General features: G+C 41.1%; 2 protein-coding genes across 13 annotated transcripts in view; one reads left to right on the top strand and one right to left on the bottom strand.

Annotated features, from left to right (window-relative positions):
• PRKCD (protein kinase C delta) overlaps positions 1-669 on the top strand; it is a 70,879-nt gene extending 70,210 nt beyond the window's left edge. For all 5 annotated transcript variants that reach the window (XM_049826901.1, XM_049826898.1, XM_049826899.1 and 2 more), the window contains one exon: positions 110-669. In XM_049826901.1, coding sequence (XP_049682858.1) covers positions 110-268 — 159 coding nt within the window. In that variant the 3' untranslated portion in view covers positions 269-669. The remainder of the gene's footprint in view (positions 1-109) is intronic.
• Positions 670-2,921: 2,252 nt separating this feature from the next.
• The window catches only part of LOC126049846 (6-phosphofructo-2-kinase/fructose-2,6-bisphosphatase 4), a 53,329-nt gene continuing 36,021 nt past the window's right edge, over positions 2,922-20,229 (bottom strand). For 7 of the 8 annotated variants that reach the window (XM_049826911.1, XM_049826912.1, XM_049826910.1 and 4 more), the window contains exons 10-14: positions 19,575-19,679; positions 17,726-17,855; positions 17,287-17,349; positions 14,043-14,107; positions 2,922-5,819 (exon numbers count right to left, since the gene is read on the bottom strand). In XM_049826911.1, the coding sequence (XP_049682868.1) occupies positions 5,760-5,819; positions 14,043-14,107; positions 17,287-17,349; positions 17,726-17,855; positions 19,575-19,679 (423 nt within the window). In that variant the 3' untranslated portion in view covers positions 2,922-5,759. Of the gene's footprint in view, positions 5,820-10,776; positions 10,869-14,042; positions 14,108-17,286; positions 17,350-17,725; positions 17,856-19,574; positions 19,680-20,229 lie in introns of all 8 variants that reach the window. The other variant, XM_049826909.1, reaches the window with a different exon arrangement.

Below are 20,229 nucleotides of genomic sequence, written 5' to 3'. Positions count from 1 at the left end.
AGGAAGCTCAAGAAATAACTTCCTAACTTTTTGTATTTAAGTAATTTGTTCTGGAAGAAATTACAAAGTTTGTCTCAAACCATCTATCTTCCCTCTCTGTTTAACACAGAAGTCAGCAAGTGACTACAACAACTTTGACCGAGAATTTCTGAGTGAGAAGCCAAAACTGTCTTACAGTGACAAAAACCTGATCGAGTCCATGGATCAGTCTGCGTTTGATGGATTTTCTTTTATCAACCCTAAATTCGAACAGATCTTAAGCAAATAAGTCTCTGAACAGAGTCAGACTTTAAAGCAGGCTTAAACGTTATAAACTGAAACCTCCCAAGTGCTCAGTGTTATGCATTCCAAGGATGTTGTCGATACTTCAGAATAATACACAGTAGTGTGATTAATTATGTCCAACTGCTGATTTATTGGCAGTGTTCTTTTATGCATGGTTGGGTTTAAGGTATGTGAATCATTGTGCATTATTTTCCCTGTTTGGGAAAATGTAAATTCTGTTTGGTACTTGAATGTAGTTATGTTATATATATATACATATATATATGCTGTATATTTTGCTCGAGAAAAGACATTAGGAAACAGAAGATGTCTTTTTAAAAAGTGTTTGAGCCCTTGGTTCTTTTATTTGTCTTCAATTAAAAGAAAGTTACCTTAAACTTTCAATCATGGCTTTACGATTTTTTTCTAGAAAGAGGCAATTAAACTCCAGTTGTCTTTATAAACCTTGATCACTCACAAAAATAACCCAAATATTTTAGGAGAATTACACTATGAATCTCTGCTTTTGGTTAACACTAGCTGTTGTGGGAAACGGCTCCATGCTACTCTTACCTGTCTCTCAGTCAGAGCAGTCAGTGCCAAGAGGAGTCAGGCTTCACTGATCATGCTGAACATTTATTCTGAGGCGGCGTAAGCATAAAACAGCAAGGCCCAAGTATCCTGCAGCAACCACAGCATACGGCCTGGGAATACACATTTCCACTGTTAAATGCCACTTCCTATTAATAGAAATTCACAGCAGCTTACCAGGAGGAAACTGGCAGGTAACGATGGTGTAGAGCCTTAGTACCACTTGCTGGGTCTGCCAGAGAGGAAGCATCTTGCTTAACTGCCAAGCACAAAAATCTTTCCGCTTGTTTTTATTACAGCAGCTGTGGCTCTTTCTACTTGCTGTAAAAAGGGCACAAAACTAGATCCTGCTTTGTTGCAATTACCTACTTCTGAATTTTGATACTGCAAATGACTTAATTTTCTCAACCACTGAGCAGGCAGAAAAAAAAACGTACTGGTGAGTATCGGTTTGTCCACCACAGTTACACAATGCTGCAGGGCTCTTAGGTGCACTCGGTAGCTTCTGGGTAGTTTCAGACTGTTAACCCTGCTGAAAGAGCAGGAGAAAGCCATCACCCACCCGCCTCAGTAAGACTTCCTATAGACTCAATAAAATACAGTGCCACCATTGTTTTCCTTCTAAAGAACAGCTCTGGCTTGTTGTTACAATTCAAGCAATGCCAGCAAGACTCGGTTGTCATCCAAGCGTACAGTAGATTGAGACTGGAATAGTCAGAACACAGTTGGCATTTCCAAACAGACAAGATTTGCCTAGTTACCACTGCACGCACCAACACAAAACCCCATGTCAGAGGGGGAACAAACGCTATGCTGCCAGCAAGAGCAACAAACTTGGGGTTTTCCCTTTCCAGTAACCTCCTAAGACACTTCTGCTTTGCCATTTTTCACTACTTTACTTTTAGTACTCGCTCTGGAGTAACAGGTGCCAAACCTGCTCAGGAAGGACCCTGATCTTCACGCAGCAACTCTTTCAGCAGCTTCATCTGACTGACCGACCTGGAGCTCTCCAGCTGCCACAAGCGCGCCTTCTAAGAGCCCGACTGCACGCACGACACCCAGGCAAGGACACGTTTGCCCCGCAGAGCGGTTACTACATTGCTCAGCAGCAGCACCGTACCGTGTAGCCACGTGCTTTGTGTGAACTGCGCCGCCCGAACGGGGAACTGCCCTGCCGCCGCCCTGAGCTCCTTACAGCAACCAGAAGTGAAAGCTCCGCAGACCGCACAGCTTCGGGGACCTCCTCCGCAGAACTGCTGTGCCCAAGGGCTGCCTGGCAGACAGCAAACGGCTGAGTTGGCTCAAGCATCGCTGTCTGCGCCATCCTCACACTACAAGGAGATGGAGGTATTAAAGAATTCTGTCCAGAAAGCAGCCTAAAAGCTCTAAAACAAAGAAAATTACCTTCCCCACAAACATAAATACATAGTAGAGTTAAAAACAAAGAAAACACTCCTTCCACCTAGCAGAGAAGATACAAGTGGTTACCACCCAAGAATATACAGTGATCAACAAGACAGGAAAATTTGAATGCGTAATTTTAAACCACAAAGTAGTAATTAATTTTGTCCTTATCCTTCAGAATGACAAGTACCCCAGCAAATTTAATGCCACCTGCCTAACCTATACATGCAAATTTGTACTAGAAGGCAGCATTTTGCAGTTGGTTTTCAGCTTTCTTAAAAAACCAGCAGCATTTGGAATACTACAGAACAGCGTAGATTTGAGAGTGTGGATCAGATCTTAAAACACCAATGACCAGGTAAAATTAATAGTCTTACCTTTCTCCTCCCTTGTGTGCAAATCTTGACTGGTAATTTATTTAATAAATTCTTCCAACTTCTTCCTCAGTTACTGCGTTTGTTACTTAAATTATAATTATTTATCAGAGTAAAGCAACCACACGGGTAAATTAACTCAATTCTTACACTTATTTATAAGCACTCTTAACCAAGCTACACTTCCAAAAGCTGTGGAAACCTGCTGAGCTGCAGGAACAAACACTCGCCTGGCACTTCAGCTACTGTGAATGCGTACAGAAAGAAACACACAATCAGCACACGCTGTAGCGTTTGATCTTTATTACTTGGATCAAAGGTCAAATGATTACATTTGTCTGAAAGATTACGACGAAGGCCAACGATGTAAGAAAAGACAAGTTTAATCCCATTTGAGAGACTGCATCTGAACTAGCAAGTGCATTAACAGTCAGAAGGCAATAAAATAAACATGGGTACAAATACACAAGGTCAGGACGAGGGTTTTCACCTCCCCCGTCAGTGACAGTTCAGTCAGGAGGGGGGGGACATACACAGCTTTTAGACAGTGACAACAATCTGCAATTCTCAACAGTGCCTTTCCAGAAAGGCGGTTATTCCCCAAGGAGAACCGATCACTCGCTTCAAATCTACATGCGTGGGCTACACTTGGTCTCACCAGCTAGAAAGGAGCGGATGCAGTCAGTGATTAGTACCTTCCTAAAGCAGAACAGACAACTTTGTATTTTTTTTCTCTTCAAGTATCAGCATAACAGTTTATTTACACTTGTATACAATTTGTTTTACTGAACACCCAACTTAGTAAAACACTCATCACAGTATATTCAAAAGCAGGCTACAAAAATACCTACTATACATAAAACATTTAGCCTCAAGGAATTTTACAGCACCTCTGAAAGTTGAGAGGGGTAAAACAAAGGGAGAGAGGGGAGACACCCCAAGCCGTGCTTGCCAGTAAAGAGAAGCGGCCCTTGGGCTCAGCTCTCATTAGGGGAAACCTTTCCTTCCACCACTTTTCTTCCACCAGGTCCAAGCTCAAGTACCACCACAATCTGCCGGTGAAACCCTGCTTTTCTAGTGCGGTCTCCTGGGATTTGCCCTCTGTAACTACAGATAAAACTCTGACTTTCTCAATTTAAAAGCCGTTTAACAACTGGTCACGGCTGGACGATGGAAGTCTGGAGGAGCGGGAGCTGCTTGGAGCACAGCCCGGCTTTCCCACACTGAACACGCGTCAAATCAGGAGGGGAAATTACTGCTACATTTTTGCCACCACAGTGGCCTTGTTAACTACACATCAATAAATTAACTTATCTGAGCAGCGCTGTGTGGTCTTTCTCCTCACACAATAACTACAGACACAGCTGAATTAATAAAGATCTGAAATGAGTGTTACCGAACGCAGATCGCACACACAAAGCTTTAGACAGCAGTGCTTGAAGCAAGTGTTTCTAGTCACTCTGTACCCTACACGTTCCTCTTCTGAAACGGAACCCAGTGATACGGTATGGCTTACTTCCAGAGCTGAATGTATTGCTGAAATTAGCTTATTAAAACAAATCACAACAGCAGCACATTATTTTATAAACCCTGCATAAACAAAAGACAATCTAGCCCTTGCCTGCAAAACTATGTTACGAGGGCCCCATATTTCACACGGGAATTGAGAAAAAGGAGAAGAAAAAAAAAAAGGCAACAAAACAACCCCAACAACATACATGGTAAAAACTCAATTAATTGAAGAGAAGTCCTTAGAAAAAACGCAGTCCAACTACCAAAGAATAGCTCTCCTCGTTTCAGAACTAAGAAAGCAGTGCTGGCAGCTCTCTGCAGTTGTCTGGTAACACACATACAAAATACACATTGATTTAGTACAGTTAAAAGGTCATGACCTCAACAGACATAGAAAATTCCATTTTTAGCACTGGAGTTTCACAAGGTTTAAAAGAGCAGCAAAGAATTGGGACGGTGGAAGATGCTTAAAAACAACACAAAATAACCCAAGGCACGTGTGCCCTGTTAAAAGTAATTTCAGAATTTACCTGGTGTTTTTCTTGCATGAGCTGTTAGAATGGTTAAACTCCACCTAACCTTTCTGTACTGTTTCCTGATGTACATATTAAATGTGGCTATAAAAGAGAAACATATACTTTTATGTTGAAATTCATTCCAAAAGTTGCCTAAAAAATTTAAAAAAAAAAAAAAATCACAGCACTAATCTCCAGCCTTTGACAGTACGAATCCTTTTCCCCTCCCTTCCAGTGTCAGAAAAGCTGCTCATCCCCTCCTGTAACTGCAGCAGAAAGGACCTCTCTCTCTCCTCTCTCTCCCTCTGCCCCAAGAATTCATTAGCCAGGCTGCCAGCTAGACTCACGCTCTTGTCCCCTACTTAATACTATGTCTTCCACTACCCTCCAAAATACAGCCAGCCCCTGGAAAATGTTAAAATCTTGCTAAAAGAGCAGAACCTTTCAGGTAGTGAATCTAGCTTTAATGCTTTTATTTTCCAAAGGGAAAGTCTCCCCATTTCAGAAAAATCTAAGTTGTGGTTGGCAAACAAAAGCTCAATTCAAAACACAGAAAAGCCATCAGAGCTGACAGGCTTTCCCATTTAAAGTAGTTTTGCAACATGAAGCCTCCAATGCTCAAAATGTAGAATTTCACCTATGTTAAATACACCATCAAAAAATCTCCATGTAACTCTAGGCAATCATTCACAGTAAAAATAAGAGGAACTCTTAGAAAAACACTTAAAAAGGAAAGTAAAATCTAGTTAAAATCTGACAGTAAAATTGACACGGGCAATTAACCATCTTGCAGTATCCACAGATGAACAATAAAAACCACTGAAACTGCACAAATTTACATACCAAAAAAATCTAAAACCAACTCTACTCTGCTTCCCATAAATCTTTTTACTGATACCTTTCGGCACTGGCAGTTATCCACAACTACAGGTTTTCTCCAAAGAAGCTGAATCACATTCGAAATGTCTTAAAGTGAAGGGGAGGCGCGTTCATTCCAACTTGCTCGGCGCTCAGCAACGCCTCCTCCATTCGCCGGGACCTGAGCTGCTACTTGTCGCTCTTGTGCTGGAGGAAGGGCTGCCGCCCCCGGGAACTGGAGCTATAGGTGGTTAGGTACTGTCCTCAAAGCTTCTTCTCTTGACCGATCCACACCTACATTCTGCAAATTTAAAGAGAAAAGATTTTAAAACAAGGGTCTCATGGTCAGCTGGGGTTTTGCTTAACACACAGCTACTACACGAGGCAAAAGATGAGCAAGTTCTAATGCTTATTTCCTCAAAATGTTTTGTAAAACACAAGGAAAGGTCCCAGCACATGAGCAGAAGTCAGAAGCCAGGCTTAGACCTTGTTCCAGCCGCTACATGATTCGCAGAGCCCAAGTCTCTCAGATACCTAAAAGCAGGCTCTCTGCTGCCAGTGAAAAAGCATCTCTAAGACATGCATTACACCGGGTCTGGTACGACAATCAGTCTCTGTACACCACATGCAGGTCACAATGTTACATTTTTTAAGACTTTTTTTCCTTTAACCACTGTTTTTTAACCACATTTTTCTTATCCACTATCTCTTCTAGTCTCTATGCATATCGTACAAGAAGAAAACCACACAGCAAAGGTCATAAACCACACAAGAACTGAGAAAACCTGGAGGAAGGGAAGCCCATCTCTCTGTGTTTCGAGCACACTTCAGGAAACAACTCCTAACACCAACAGCTATAAAACTAATTCTGATGCTGCCTGTAAGCAGCTAAATTGCTGAAAGACTCCCGAGTAAATCCCTATAGAGCTGGTAACATAAAGTTTAAATGCACTTCAGGATACATGAGCATGTTAGCAGATGTCACACCAACATCAGATAATGGTTCAGTGGTTATAAAACCACATCTATTAGAGTTTACTTTCAAAACAAGTCTCTTTGGTCCAACTCAAGGAAAAGGAGAGCTCCACTAGCACACAGCGAGGGGACTCTCAGCACACACTCTCAGACAGCAGAAAACTCCATCAGTCAAAATGCATCAACTTCAAAAGACATTCCCCTCCCCAACCCCAGTTTCTAGGATTTTCATCCCTTTCTTATGAAAACGGGAGATAAACAAGCAGCACCAGATTTCATTTGAGGGTTGAAGTGTGCCAACATCACTTCTGCCCTTACCAATTCTCCTACATTAGTGTCAGCCCTTTCCTTTCTCAACAGCCTTCAAGCCTTTGGGTCAATCACTCTGTTTTCCACTATAAACACACCACACCAAGATTTCCAAGAAGATACACATAAATGCTGCTGGGCCGAGTTGTCCAAGTCCTGGAAATCTCTGCACCCACCAGCACACTGCTCGACCCACTCTGACTTCTCTCTTCGAAGGAAAGAAAAGCAACAACTCCATTTCAGAAAGCAGCTTCTACGGGTAGCATTTCTTCTGCAGCAAAGGACACAAAGAAAGCATGAGCATCTAAGAACATAAGGACCTGGCAAAACATGTCACACCCTGCATGACCACAACAGAGAAAAAAAAACCAAAATGCTGACATTTGTTTCAATTTTTTGCATTCTTCTTAGCAATTGATCCAATGTACCGAGAAATTCCTTGGGACTGCAGAGGTGTCTCCGCAGGCAATCCAAGAATATTGGCTAAAATCTTTTAAGCTGAGCACCTGCTGTTGATTCAAAGAAAATTAAATGGAGTGTGAAATGGAGCATCAATACACAGGAATCCAGAGGTACTAGAAATTACTCCACAAGCAGCAAGAACTAGACAGCTATAACATGAAACTAAAAGGAAATGAGGTGGTCAAGACAAGGCAGAAGATACAGCTTATTTAAGTCAATGAGAGGTATCAGATGAAAGCAGCATCTCCACAGCTGAGACAGACTCAAGAGGGAATATCGATACGCAGTCAAGAAAGTTGAAAGCAAAAAATGCTTCAATTTGAGTAAATGTGAAGGAGAACAGGCTGTAGAAGCGAAGCACACTGAATGTCACACTGAAGAAAGAAAACTCTGTCTGGGATAAACCCTAGCAAACACACCCTAGGGTTTATTAGGCAAACAGAATACTTAACTGCAAGACCAGATGAACTGAAGCTTAGAAAGGAACTAACATCCTCATTAATGGTAAATGGATTCCTACTCATAGGAATCACGTTAGATTAGATTATAGCCGCTGGGATTGTACCCTTTTCCAGAATAGCCACAGGCTTCAACAGAGAAAAGTTGTGCAACAAGAAGAGTGCTGCTGCTCAGAAAGGAGGTTTTAGCCTTACTTTTGGGACGAAAAGGCATCCCTGCAACTGTTCAGCACTGCCTTACAAAGCACACCGGGACAAAACTGCTGTCCTGGGAACAGCACTACCACTGCTAGGCACCAGCAGCAACACAGTCTGGAGAGCCCAGGAAACACAGGAGTGGGAACAAAAACATTAAACACCTTTTTTCAATACTATTTCTACCAAGGCTCTCCCTCGGTCAGCCTAGGCAGGGGCTTGCTGCTTCTGAAGCCCGCTCCCTGAGGAGGGTCAGCGCTCACCAGGGCAGGAGCAGTCTCACTCTGCCTTGCACAAGGGTCCATCTTGCCCATTCCTCTCTGGAAAGACTCAAAACACAGAAATTTACCCAAATACACTCTTACACCACTGTTCCTCCTTTCCTCGTTATACTCCCCCCTGCTTTACACCTTTTTTTTTCCCCCCTACACAACAGAGCCTCCCCCGGAAACAAAATGCTATGGATTTCCGAACAGGACAGAGTCTGCCATTTCAGTTTTGTTTTGTTTAGCTGCATGCAATTGTCACAGCAAAACAGGAAGATTTTGCGTGAAGGCTCCTGTAGGGAAGAGGGCTCTGAAGGGCACAGGATCCACAAAGACAGCCAAAGCAGATGCAGTTAGTAAGGGCCCTGCACAGCTGAATAACAAGCACAGACATAAAGAGAGAAAGAAACAGCACACTGTGAACAATCCAGTACTCTTATCAGCCAGCTTTCCCTCAGCAAGCGGTGCCACAAACTGTCACTGCCGCTTCCTGCCCAGCATCAGGCCTTTCTTTTAGTAAGAAAACATGCCAGAGAGGACTATTAAGCAATCCTGCTGTAACAGGAGATCACTTGCAGTGCAAAACTGCTTTTAAATATCCACTCCACTCCATTGCACGCATCAGCACCATGAGCGTTATGCTCAGCGAAGAGAACAACATGCAGCCATAGCCCCAGGAAATTGGGCTGGCAGCAGCTGGCAGGGATGGAAGGTCCCGGGTCCTTCTGCTGCTTCCCCTCCCTCTGCAACCTCCACGGGCTACAGAGCAGGCAAGCCCTGCTTTCTTCTCCGGCCAAGTCCTGCCCCTTCCATCTTCCCCCTCCGTTTCCTCCAATGGCCCAAGCCATCCTTTTTCAAGCAGCAAAACTCAGTTCTTCCACAGCAGACGCCTGTGCAGATTTTGGCTCCATCAAAAACATAATGCGTTTAATTTAAACTTGCACAGTATCTCCTCAGTTGTGGCCCACGGAGGTGAGAGCACTCCGAGCCATCTTAGCGTGGTTTCTCAGTACCCAACCACGGCTACCACCCCTGCGACCTCCCAGGGACGTCACTTCAACTCTCGGGTAAAAGCTATGAGACTCACTAATTAATGCGCAAGCAGGTACCGCAGGCTCAGATCTCCTCCTCCGTGGCATTTTTCACGGCAAAGCACATGCCAAGATGTCAGGCAATTAAACACTGAAACGTGACGGAACACTCCCATGTCACAGTCACGACAGAGGAAAATAATCTGGGCAACCTCAGTTCCTGGGACACTGGTTTAACTAAATACCAAGCAGTACAGCGGGAGGCTCTCTGGCTAGGAGGTTATTTGGTTATATCAGACATTCCTGATTGCTATAAACACCTGAAAACTTCAGTGTAATTTTAGAAGTGCAGACAGGTAACACTTTTTTTCCAAAATCCTTTTGGAAAAACATACCACCTGAGAAACCTACCCAATAAAAGCTTTCCACAACAAACCACTCTTGCTTACTTTCAAGACTAAAAGACCCCCCCCCACCCCTCAGAAGACAGTTCCAGGACTTGGTGATTTTCTGCCTTTCCCAGACTCAATGCTACCAAAACAAAGCTGCTTCAATGGCACAGGCTTCCCACGGCCTCATTTTGCCCACTGTAACATCGCAGAGAAAGGAGGCAAGGCACGGCACCCCATCTCTAACAAGCTGCAGTCTTCTCCAGCCTGTGAAAGATTTTGGTGTAATTCAGTACAGGATGCACACCCTGCTGATTTGAGATCCTGCGCCTACTGGAGTCACAACCCAGATACAAAATCATCATGCTAACTCTGCTTCCACATTCTGGAACGGTCAACACTGCTTATTGTACCCTAGATAAAATCTGGGTACAAAACATACGGAGCAAAGCTGTTAACGCTTGTTGATCACCCATGTCTGTACAAGAAGCAGGAAAAGAGGAAATTTAAAATTACTTCTGCCAGTAGGCAAACCCTAAAGCCTAGTTAATGCAGAACAGCTGTTAGGAAAAGTCGTATATTAAAAACATTTATACGCATTCCTGTACCTTGAATAATTGTTCTGGAACTAAGTGAAAACCTGCTACCCTCTTCAAACAGCACATCATTAATTAGCACATCTAGAGCACTAGTGCTATGGATCAGCAGGATTAAGGTTTTACAGTAACTATGGATTGTTATTCTATGCTACATAGCAGTCCAATCACTCCCAAGGGCACTGAAATAGGTAATACTGGTGCCTAAAAAACAAACTTCAACTTTTTCTTATCTCACACAGGATGTTGTGTTTCATGGCTTTCAAACATACTGCAACTAACACTAAACGGTTGCTGGCTGTTACAATGAAACTTAATGCTGCATGATCTTTAAATTATATCAATTTACAAGAACAGCATTCCAGTGACAGCCAATCAATGCTTGATAACTTATCCACAATAGATTAACCAGTGCAATAGTTTTATTGTGATTTGATAATTTTTTCAAGTCATGCGCTGTACAAACATTTGGCTTGGGTTTTGATTTGTTGGGTTTGGGTGGGGCTTTTTTATTTCAAAGTGATTGGAATGATTATTTTTTTCAATTTATTTTGAAGTAGTAGGATGAAAACAGCACCCCAAGTTCGATAGTTGATCAGCACACAGGATTCACTGATGAGCAGGGACTGTTACAAGAGCTTCCTCGGGAGGTCTGGAAATGTCTACATTCTGTATAATAATAAAAATACAGAGGAGAATATTTACCATGCAGCAGTAAGAGCAACAAAAAAACCCAATCAGATTCCTTCACAAGTACACAGCGGCACTTATTTAAAAGCAGAGATTCTTTTTAACCCCACCCCTACCCTGAGAATGCAGCAGACTGACAGCTGGTTGGTGTCCCAGAACAAGACAGCAGGAAAACATATTTACAGAAATCACTGATCCCACGCTGATAGTACGACCTAACGCTCAAGTCATCCATGTTTAGGAGGAAGTCTTTTCCAAGCCCAAGCAGGAATCCACTTAAACACGTGCTTCAGCACATGCACGTCTATCCATTAAGCAACTTACAGTGCTTTGCTGAGCTATGCCAGAAACTTCTTTCCCAAGGGAAGACTTTAACATTTGTTTGTGTTATAGGCAATGTACTACCCCTGACAAAACAGAAAGGTATCTTCCCAGACACCTTAACCATTCAAGACTGATCACACCAACTAGATCTCACCTCATTTTGCAGAGGCTGTAGAAAAAAAAATGACATTCAGTGCAGCAAATTATTCAAAACCAAACAAAACCAAAACACCAGCACAGCCAAACACTCGCACTAAGCAGCACAGCTTTGAGTGCAGCTGTGTTGAACCAGGCTCAGGAATCACGCCTGCCACGGTACCATCTTATACAAGTCCTAAAGACTGTGCAATTAGTATTCTCCCTTCCACCAAGAAAGCAGGCTACAATAAACTCTTCTGAAGTTCCTTACAAGATCTTGATCTAAGATTTGGCCCATTTTAGGCCAAATCATTGCCCATTATTCAAACTTTGTGCTAACGGGCTTCATGAGTCTGACTTGTTTCACACTGTGGTAAGCAAACTCACCTTTCACTAACATCTCCCTCTCCCCCTCCCCCCACAAAATCAAAAAAGGAGATCTGGGTTTCTTGCAAGGAGCGATCTCCATATCTGTCATTCACTAAGACAGAGGTGCAAAGTAGACATTTTACCCCAGTGCTTGTTTTCTGCCCAAAGAGGGGACCCAAGCAACAGCTAAAGTAATGCCCCTGAATTATTTTCAGTAAAAAAGACTGTAGACTCCTTTATTTGAAAAGGTCAGGAACTTAAGCTACTACAACACTGACAAACACAAGGCTTAAATCCACTTCAGACAAATCATCATCATACAATGAAGTTTACACATACTATAAACAACTACTCTAGTGCTGTGCCTGCATTTCTGCAATGCGAAAATAGATGCTTTCAGCTGAAGCCCAAAAGGAGTGCACTGTTCTGAAACACAGAGTACAAATTACTTGTGGGGGCACGGAACAGCACACTGGGCAATTCCTAATCAAATAGTTTCATTGTTTAACAATGTTGTTATCTGTGGCACTGTGTTTAATTAAATGCTTTGACTTCAATAGACTATTTGAGCACTTAATTTTACAGAAGTAATTAACATTTTCATAGGTGATGTGAATGAAAGCTTTTGAAATTTTCATAGTCCTCTGAGCAGCATTTAAATGCAGACAGGATCAACTCAGTCCTTCATTCAGCCCTACTAAATGAACAGCGTATCATCACCCGTACTTCACTGGTCTGGGTTTCTTTGGGGGCAGAGGGAGAAAAGTGAGGTTTTTTAATAAAAATACCTCTGCTCCCTTTTTTTCTTTTTAAAAATTCATTAACTCTATTTCTCTTCAAATTAAACAGCTTTGTGCCATTGTGTCCACTGCAATGCAACTATTTGCATGATCATCTACAGGCACCTGAAACACAGCCACGTCAGTATGGCCACATCCCTTGCTAGACAAGTTAGGAGTCACTTGGTGATTCAGGCAGAGCTTTCCCCCTCAAAATAAACACCTTCAGCTAGAGAAGTGGTATTTCCAACGGCAATTCCCAAGACACTTTAGCAAGCTCTAATTTCAGCACCAATATTTTATCAGCCAAACTGAAGATGTTCAATTGATCTACATTATTTAACATGGTAACCATGGTTCTCCAACACTTTTTTAGGCAGTGTGAAAACAGAATGGATTTCCTAAACCTAACAAACCAAACTAAGATACTAAAGTGGTAAAGCAGAACAACAGAGGAGAAAGGGCAAAAAAGAGGAAGCATGCAATATGACTATCTAATAGAAAATGTCTTAGCTATCAACAACCAAAAGTCAGTATTTTCAGAACTCAGAATACCCAAGTCATTAAAACAAAACTTCTTTGCAGACCCCTCCAGCATGAATTCTGCACAACTGCCACAAATGTGTACCCTCATACAAGTACGGCATTTTGTATCACATGCCTTGTTGAATACATACACATGAATTCACCACAAACCATTGTTCTAAAATCACCACAAACAGCCCTTTTTTCTCATGTTATCAAACTGACTTTTAATTCACCAGTAGGCACAGCTCATAACCTCAGCAAGGAATCAGTGCCATACCTAGTAGCATTAGCATGAGGATCTACAAGGCAACCAGAAATTTTTAATCATGACACATTTTACATAACTTTCATAATGCAGCAATAGGAGAGCTTTGCATGAGCAGTGGAATCAACCTAAGCTCATGTCAACACTTAGGAGCACACAGAACCATGTGCCTAACACAGGAAGAGTACAAAGCTGCCGTGGTCTGACATCTTATGTCCACTTACATTTTACAAACACACTCAATTTCCTTTTCTCAGTTGTTCTGCTGTATCCTGAGATCTAGTCTTCCTCTCTAGCTTTGGCTTAAAACAAGAGGTGGCATCATCAATTCCTCTTTTTCATACAGCAACGACTGCTGTGATGAAAAAGCTGATGATTTCATTATTTACTCTCTCCAAAATAAGTGTGGCATTCATAACAACGTACTTTTTGACTACGCCCTACTTCTGCTGAATGACAAAGGCTGGAAGAACTTCATACACTTTTTAGATTGATACTGTATCTTCAAATTCTTATTAATTTTTAGAAGATGAACTACTCCAGCTAGAGCTTATACATAGGATAAATTTGCTCAATAAAAAGGATGTTTTTCCCCCTCAACAGCAAACCAGTAGTAAAGCTTGATATTATTAAATAAAAAAATTAAATATGTTCAGCGGAGTTCTCAAATCATTTCTAACCATAAGGACAATGGAAATCAGCTCAGATAGCACATTATGTCAAGTTCTCTGATTTAAAAAATATTCTTACCTCGGGTTTATCTCTGTGTGTGTTTACAGCTTCAACATTCAGAAATATAGATTCTACTTTACATCCTGTTGATAGAAAACACATTTTTAGAATTGGTCTGCTTTAAAAATGAAGCTATAGTAAAGAAACAATCTAATTTTGAGTTGGTGAAGGTTAATCACTTCCCCCTTCTGATTTATACTCGAATTTCCCGAATTCTGAATAGCTAAAGCATTGAAATGAACATCTTCCACCAGGATTAACATTTTTCTCAATCTGATAATCCATCTCCTATTCTCACCTTAGCTTTATCATTATTTTATTTGAAACAAATTCTCATTTTTAAACATACATGAACAACAACATTCAGTCAGAAAGTTCTTATTTGTAACTTTTTTGGTTTTTAAACATCCTAGAATTCTTTTAATTTCATTGTAATACAGAAGATAAATGCTGCTGTCATTTTTTATAACATGAAAATGATTACAAGGAGATACACTGTGTGTTGTTAGCAACCCCCATTTCTCTACATGTACAGAACAGTTTTAACCCTCAGCTAAATGGAACTTTAAAGTTGACTTCTAAAAAGGAACTTCTCCTTTTCACCCAGAAATGGAAAACTCCAGAGAAGCAAGAAAAATTAAACAGTCAGAAGAGACAACTATTAATCAGTTAGTATAAGCTGACCCACTTAGACAATTGTAATTACTCAATACACTGTGGCCACACCATTTTAAGCAACATCTTATTGCCTAACACTGCCTTATCTCACATGAACATGACTTTTATAAGCTACCACTACCCTAACACAACATTAATAGTCAAATTCCCCTGACATACCACAGTCCATCTTCTATCGCAAACAGGTTTTTATATTACTCTGCTCGCTTATTTCCTAAAGTCGTAACACGCTCCATAGAATTACTACATGACAGAAAAAGGTAATTGTAGCCTTTTCTTAGAAAGCCACTACACTTTAAAAAAAAAAAAATTAGCAAAGGCAAATATTTGCCTTCCCTTAGGAAAGCCTCTTCTGAGAAACCCCATTTGTCATGAACACTGTGAGCAAATACTGAAGGAGAGCCAGCACTCAGAGAAACAGTCAACCAGAAAACAGATTTTATGGGGGAAAAACGCACATCTCCCACTGGAAGAGTAGCCTAGTCATCCTGTTCACAGATCCATTGCGACCCCTGAGACCAAGAAAAAACAAGTTCTGATCCCTGATGCTGGCCATTACTAAGGACTGGTTACAGAGCAGACACACTTCCACAGAGACCTCTCAGTCCTTACTGCCAGCTGAGTTTAAGACCTGAAAAAAGTATCGCATGGAAAGCTTCAAATATAAACCAAAGGGACAGGAGTTACTCCACAGTAATGACGATGTGCATACTCCCAGCTCATTTTTAATTACTGACATGCAAGTTCATACCTACAGCAAGGCACAGTTTCTCTTTCCTGTGTGCTCCCACACAGACCACCACTATACTGGCTTGTTGGGTAAAAAGCTAATTTATCCTAATCTAACTGTCAGGGCGTAACAGATGTTCCCCTACTAAAGATCAGACTTTTAGGGTGGGAATGATGCTAGCTTCAAACGCCAGGAAGAGCAAACCCCTAAGGGAGGTGTTACCCCAGAATAGGATTAGCTGGAAGGTATTAAACACACCATGTTTGATTCTGCATCCTGCCTCACTAGAGCCAAGTGACACATCAACTTGAAATAATGCTATAGATTATTACTGTGTAAATAGTTTACACAGCCCTTGTATTTTCAGATGGTCAAATTCCAAAAAGCAGGTCTCCTGAAATGTGCTAATCAGACATAAGTATCAAACACTGTAAAAAAAGAACAATTGCATTTCTTTCACAGAAGTCAAACAGACAAGGACAGTATTTCATAGCACTTCTTTTGCTTCCTCATTTAGTGTGTGAGTAAACACTGCAAACATCCAAGCCCTCTTAAAATTTACAAAGTCACCCACCTTCCCACTAAAAAAAAAAAAAAAAAAAAAAATACAAAAAAACAACCCCCCAAAAAACAAAACCCAAAACAACCCCAAAACAACAAGTTCTCTGTGTAAACAGGCCAAGACTAGCAACTCAAGAGAATCCAGTTTCCAAACAGAACAAACCAAAATTTTTTTAACTGTTCTAAACCTGTATTTTCAAAACTCCAGCCTGTCATGCAAGGCTAGGAACACCAGATGTCACCAAAGCATAGACAGTTATTACTTACTGTAAAACCACATTGCAATTAAATGACAAAAATCTCTTCAGACAGACTTCCCAGCGTAACAGCTAGTTACTTTGTCTCAACTTTATTTGAAATGTACCAGAAAAGGAACTACAGGTCTAGACTGCTAGTTTTCAAAGCTGATAATCAAAGACAGCTTTGTACTTCCAATTAATAACTCAACCAGCATTTTTTGGCAATCCATTTCCTGGTAAGCTGTGCAGATAGTTCTCTTTGTCTATAAATAATCTTCCAAAGTGTGATGAAATATCAGAAGATATAATTAAGCCATCACTTAAAGAAAATTAACAGCAGCCACGTGTTAAGCTGAGGTTGAAACACACACAAAACTTAATTAGCAACCAGCCTAAAACCCAAGTAGTACGTATTGTAACCCATACCCCACACTCTACAAACCAGCGCCATATCTTCGCTCAAGCCCCTGAGCTAAGCACTGATAATAGCTGCTGACAAACAAATGCCAACAACAACAAACAAGGTAAATTCATGTGGTAGTGTGATGGTCCACGAAAAAATACTTCAGGAAAAGAGAACAAAGCTATTTAAGAGTAAGGGGAACACCCTTTGTAAGATGGTAAGCCTACATAAATGTAAATTTGCCTGTCTTCTAAAAAGCAATACCCTCAAATACATCACTAAAAACTGAGATCTTAGTGTACCAGACGTGTAAATGGCATGGGTTTGCCAGAACAATTAGTGAAAAAGCTTATGAACTGAGTACAAAAGAAAATTGTCCACTAGCAGTTACAGAACTGTAACTGGTAGTTTCAGAACTTCACTAATACATATATATTTTCTGGCATAATGCAAAGCAAATGTAAACCAAAGGATTCATTGATTCTAACAAAGCTGTACATGCATACATGCAATGTCAAACCTAACTGTTCAATTCTATTTTAAAGCAAAATAAATTAAAAATGTGTTTTAATTTAAATGCTTCACAAACTTTACTAATGACAGAGACAGTGTAGTTAAATTTACATATGATACATACTTAATACTACTTACCATAAGCCACCGGTGTTAGCTTTAAGACAGTATGCAGCGGGCACTTCAGGTAAGGCAGTTGTTCTGAGACATTGAACAACAAATTACATATGAAATACAGATTACAAGAACACTAACTTTTCTATTATGTTACAGGTCAACAATCTACATTTCTTTTTATCTGACAGTGTACCTGTTTTCTCCCCTAGCATGCAACACAGACACTATTCAAACAGAGCAAAACACAAACATTACAGTATTTCAGGTGATGAGCAGCTCAATAAAAAATCAACTACCAAGTTTCACATGGGGGTCAAATACAAAAAAAATCACACTTCCATACTTGCCTCGCACAACTACCCCGTGATGATAAGGAAATTGTTGGAATTTACTGTTTGGAAGCTTAATCAGTAAACTTCCAAAAACCAGACCATTTGCGTTGTTATCAAGGAAGACTTACCTGCAGGCTTGTCAAGAAAATACGCGAGCAAACAGCGCATGACAGCTTGGTGACATATGACAAGCACATTTTCCTGCCTTTCAAGTTCCATAATTACCGGCTCCAGTCTCTGAACAAGATCTTCATAGGACTGGGCGGGGAAGAGAAATACACAGCACATCAAAAAGGGAAAACTCTTTTAACAGTGTATGTATATCTTACATACAGTGGATCTTACTTTCATACTAGGCATATTCTACATGTTATATTAGTGCACAGACAAATATTGTAGTAATAATTTTCCTTAAATTAAGAACACAGTCCAGGTCCTTCCAGACTATCAAAGAGCATACATATAACAAAATAAATCTCCCTCAAGCAAAAGCTTTATTAAATTAGTGACTATGATCAAGAATTTCTGCAAAATCCCTAGAATTTCATTCACAGCATTTGCAAATGTACAGTTTAAGTCTTGCACATTATTTTCTGTACCTCATCTTCAAAAGCATCTCTCTTCCAAGCAAAAGTTTGGGAAGCCCAAGCTACAGTCAGCATACAAAGAGTTCACAAGGTTCAGGCTGCCCTTTGAAAATGAACTATGGGCTTGATGAACTGGCCTGGCGATGGCAGCCACTATCCCATCAAAAGTCACAAAGCAAGGAGGCTGGATTTCTCTTGCAACACATCCTGCACAGCACGCACACAGTGGATCTGCTGCTGCAGGTAAACAGCAGGATTTCCACACTTGCATAAGTTAATTTTCACATGCACAGCAAAGACAATACTTCCAAAACGCGTCACGCATCTCACATGCGGAGAACACAGCACATCACCCAGAAGGGCAGGCAGTGACCACAGCAGAAAGCCTTTGCCCTGGTCCCAGGGCAGGCATGGGGGCTGCCTGGTTGGAAAGTGGCACTGCTGATTCAGACCTTGGCAAAAGAAACGCAGTGGTCTCCAGCGAGGTTGTCCAAACCCCTGGGACTGTAACCGATGACAGAAACTGCCTTTGACAAACGACTGAGATCAACTCATCACCGCAAGGCAATGAGGGAGTTTGAAACCCTGTTACCATCCTAGAAGATGGCATCAGTTTGAAAAACAAACACTCCTCGGTCAAATGGATTAGGAGAACTTTACAGCTTTGTGACTGCCTCATTAGTAGGACAGGGGTCACACCTGCAAGAACACTGCTCTTATCACAAGCTGCTCTTCGCACAGTGATTACTCTTGACTGCTGAGGAAAGACAACCACAACGCTGCTCGGCTTCCTCATGACACAAACAGCTGAGCAGCTGGTCCAATTACTCCTCCATCCTGCTGCCCTGAATCCTAAGCCTTTAGCACCCACAGACAGGCCGTGTGACCATCTGGTAATTGCCGCACTGTAATGGGTTTGCTTTAGAAAAGCTGTCAGCAAGTTATTTTCCCAGAGACAAGGAGTTTATTAAAGTGAAAGACCAATGTGGCTACAGATTTCCCTAGCACTTCAGCCAGAACTGCATGCAAAACAGCCATTATCTACAGCAAGGATGAATAGAAAAAGGCGATCTTGGCAGTATGTTTGCATATGCAATAGTTTGAAGCCTTGCAATCATTCTTCCTGGTTTATCACTGCAGGACCAGCATAGAAACGATGCCCACAAGATCACAGCTCTCAGCTGTTTTTCTAAATCTACTGTTTTATTTTTCAAGCCCTGAATCAAATTAAATGGTCTGGGCTCAACCCTTGCAAGCTCTTATGTGCTTTCCCCTGGAGAAAGGAACAACTTTTTATTAATTTAATATTTTTTTTCCTTCCTAAAGCCCGCATGCATGTATTCAAGACAACAAGGAAGCCCTTCACCTTAAGAGAGAAAAAATAGCCCACCTCTCCTTTAGGGTATCTGTATCTGTATTTGTCTTGGTCTCTCAGTGCAAATTCAAGCGGGTAATTTTCCTGTATTTCCTCATATGTCATTTCTTCACACACTCCCTATAGGTAATAAAAATAATTAAAAAGCAAGTATTTCCAGCAGTGCACAAACCAGATTATCATTCTTAAATAAAACCATATATAAATAACCTTTTAAAAATTGTATTTCGTCACTCTGATACTTAAAGACAAAATTGTTATGCATGATGAACAGGACACTCAGCTGGACTCAGATGTGGCTAGAAGGAATCGCTAAATCCCTGTATAAGTGAAGTAACATGCCGGCAAGCAAGGTCACTGAGCAAGGTCGCATTTTATCTATTGCACCTGCTTATGTATCTTAACAGTTAGAGCTGGAAAGCAGCAACTAGCAACCCCCAGCTACCAAAATTTCTTTCCAACCCCCAGCTACCAAAAATTTCATAGCATTGTGGTTTCTACAGGGGAATGTTTTATTGGGAAAGACAAACCAAGACCAAATTAATTACGGCAAAATTTAATAAAACATTTAGCCTTGTTAACAGGAATTAATCAACTCTTTTCCAGCCCCTAGAACCAGCTTAAATGACTTTCTATCCCATAAAAGGCATATCATTACAAAATTAAGTAC

The sequence above is a fragment of the Accipiter gentilis genome, chromosome 23 (genome assembly GCF_929443795.1).
Source record: "Accipiter gentilis chromosome 23, bAccGen1.1, whole genome shotgun sequence".
NCBI lineage: Eukaryota > Metazoa > Chordata > Aves > Accipitriformes > Accipitridae > Astur > Astur gentilis.
The sequence above is the reverse complement of the archived record's forward strand: the minus strand, read 5'-3'. Positions and strand labels throughout refer to the sequence as shown.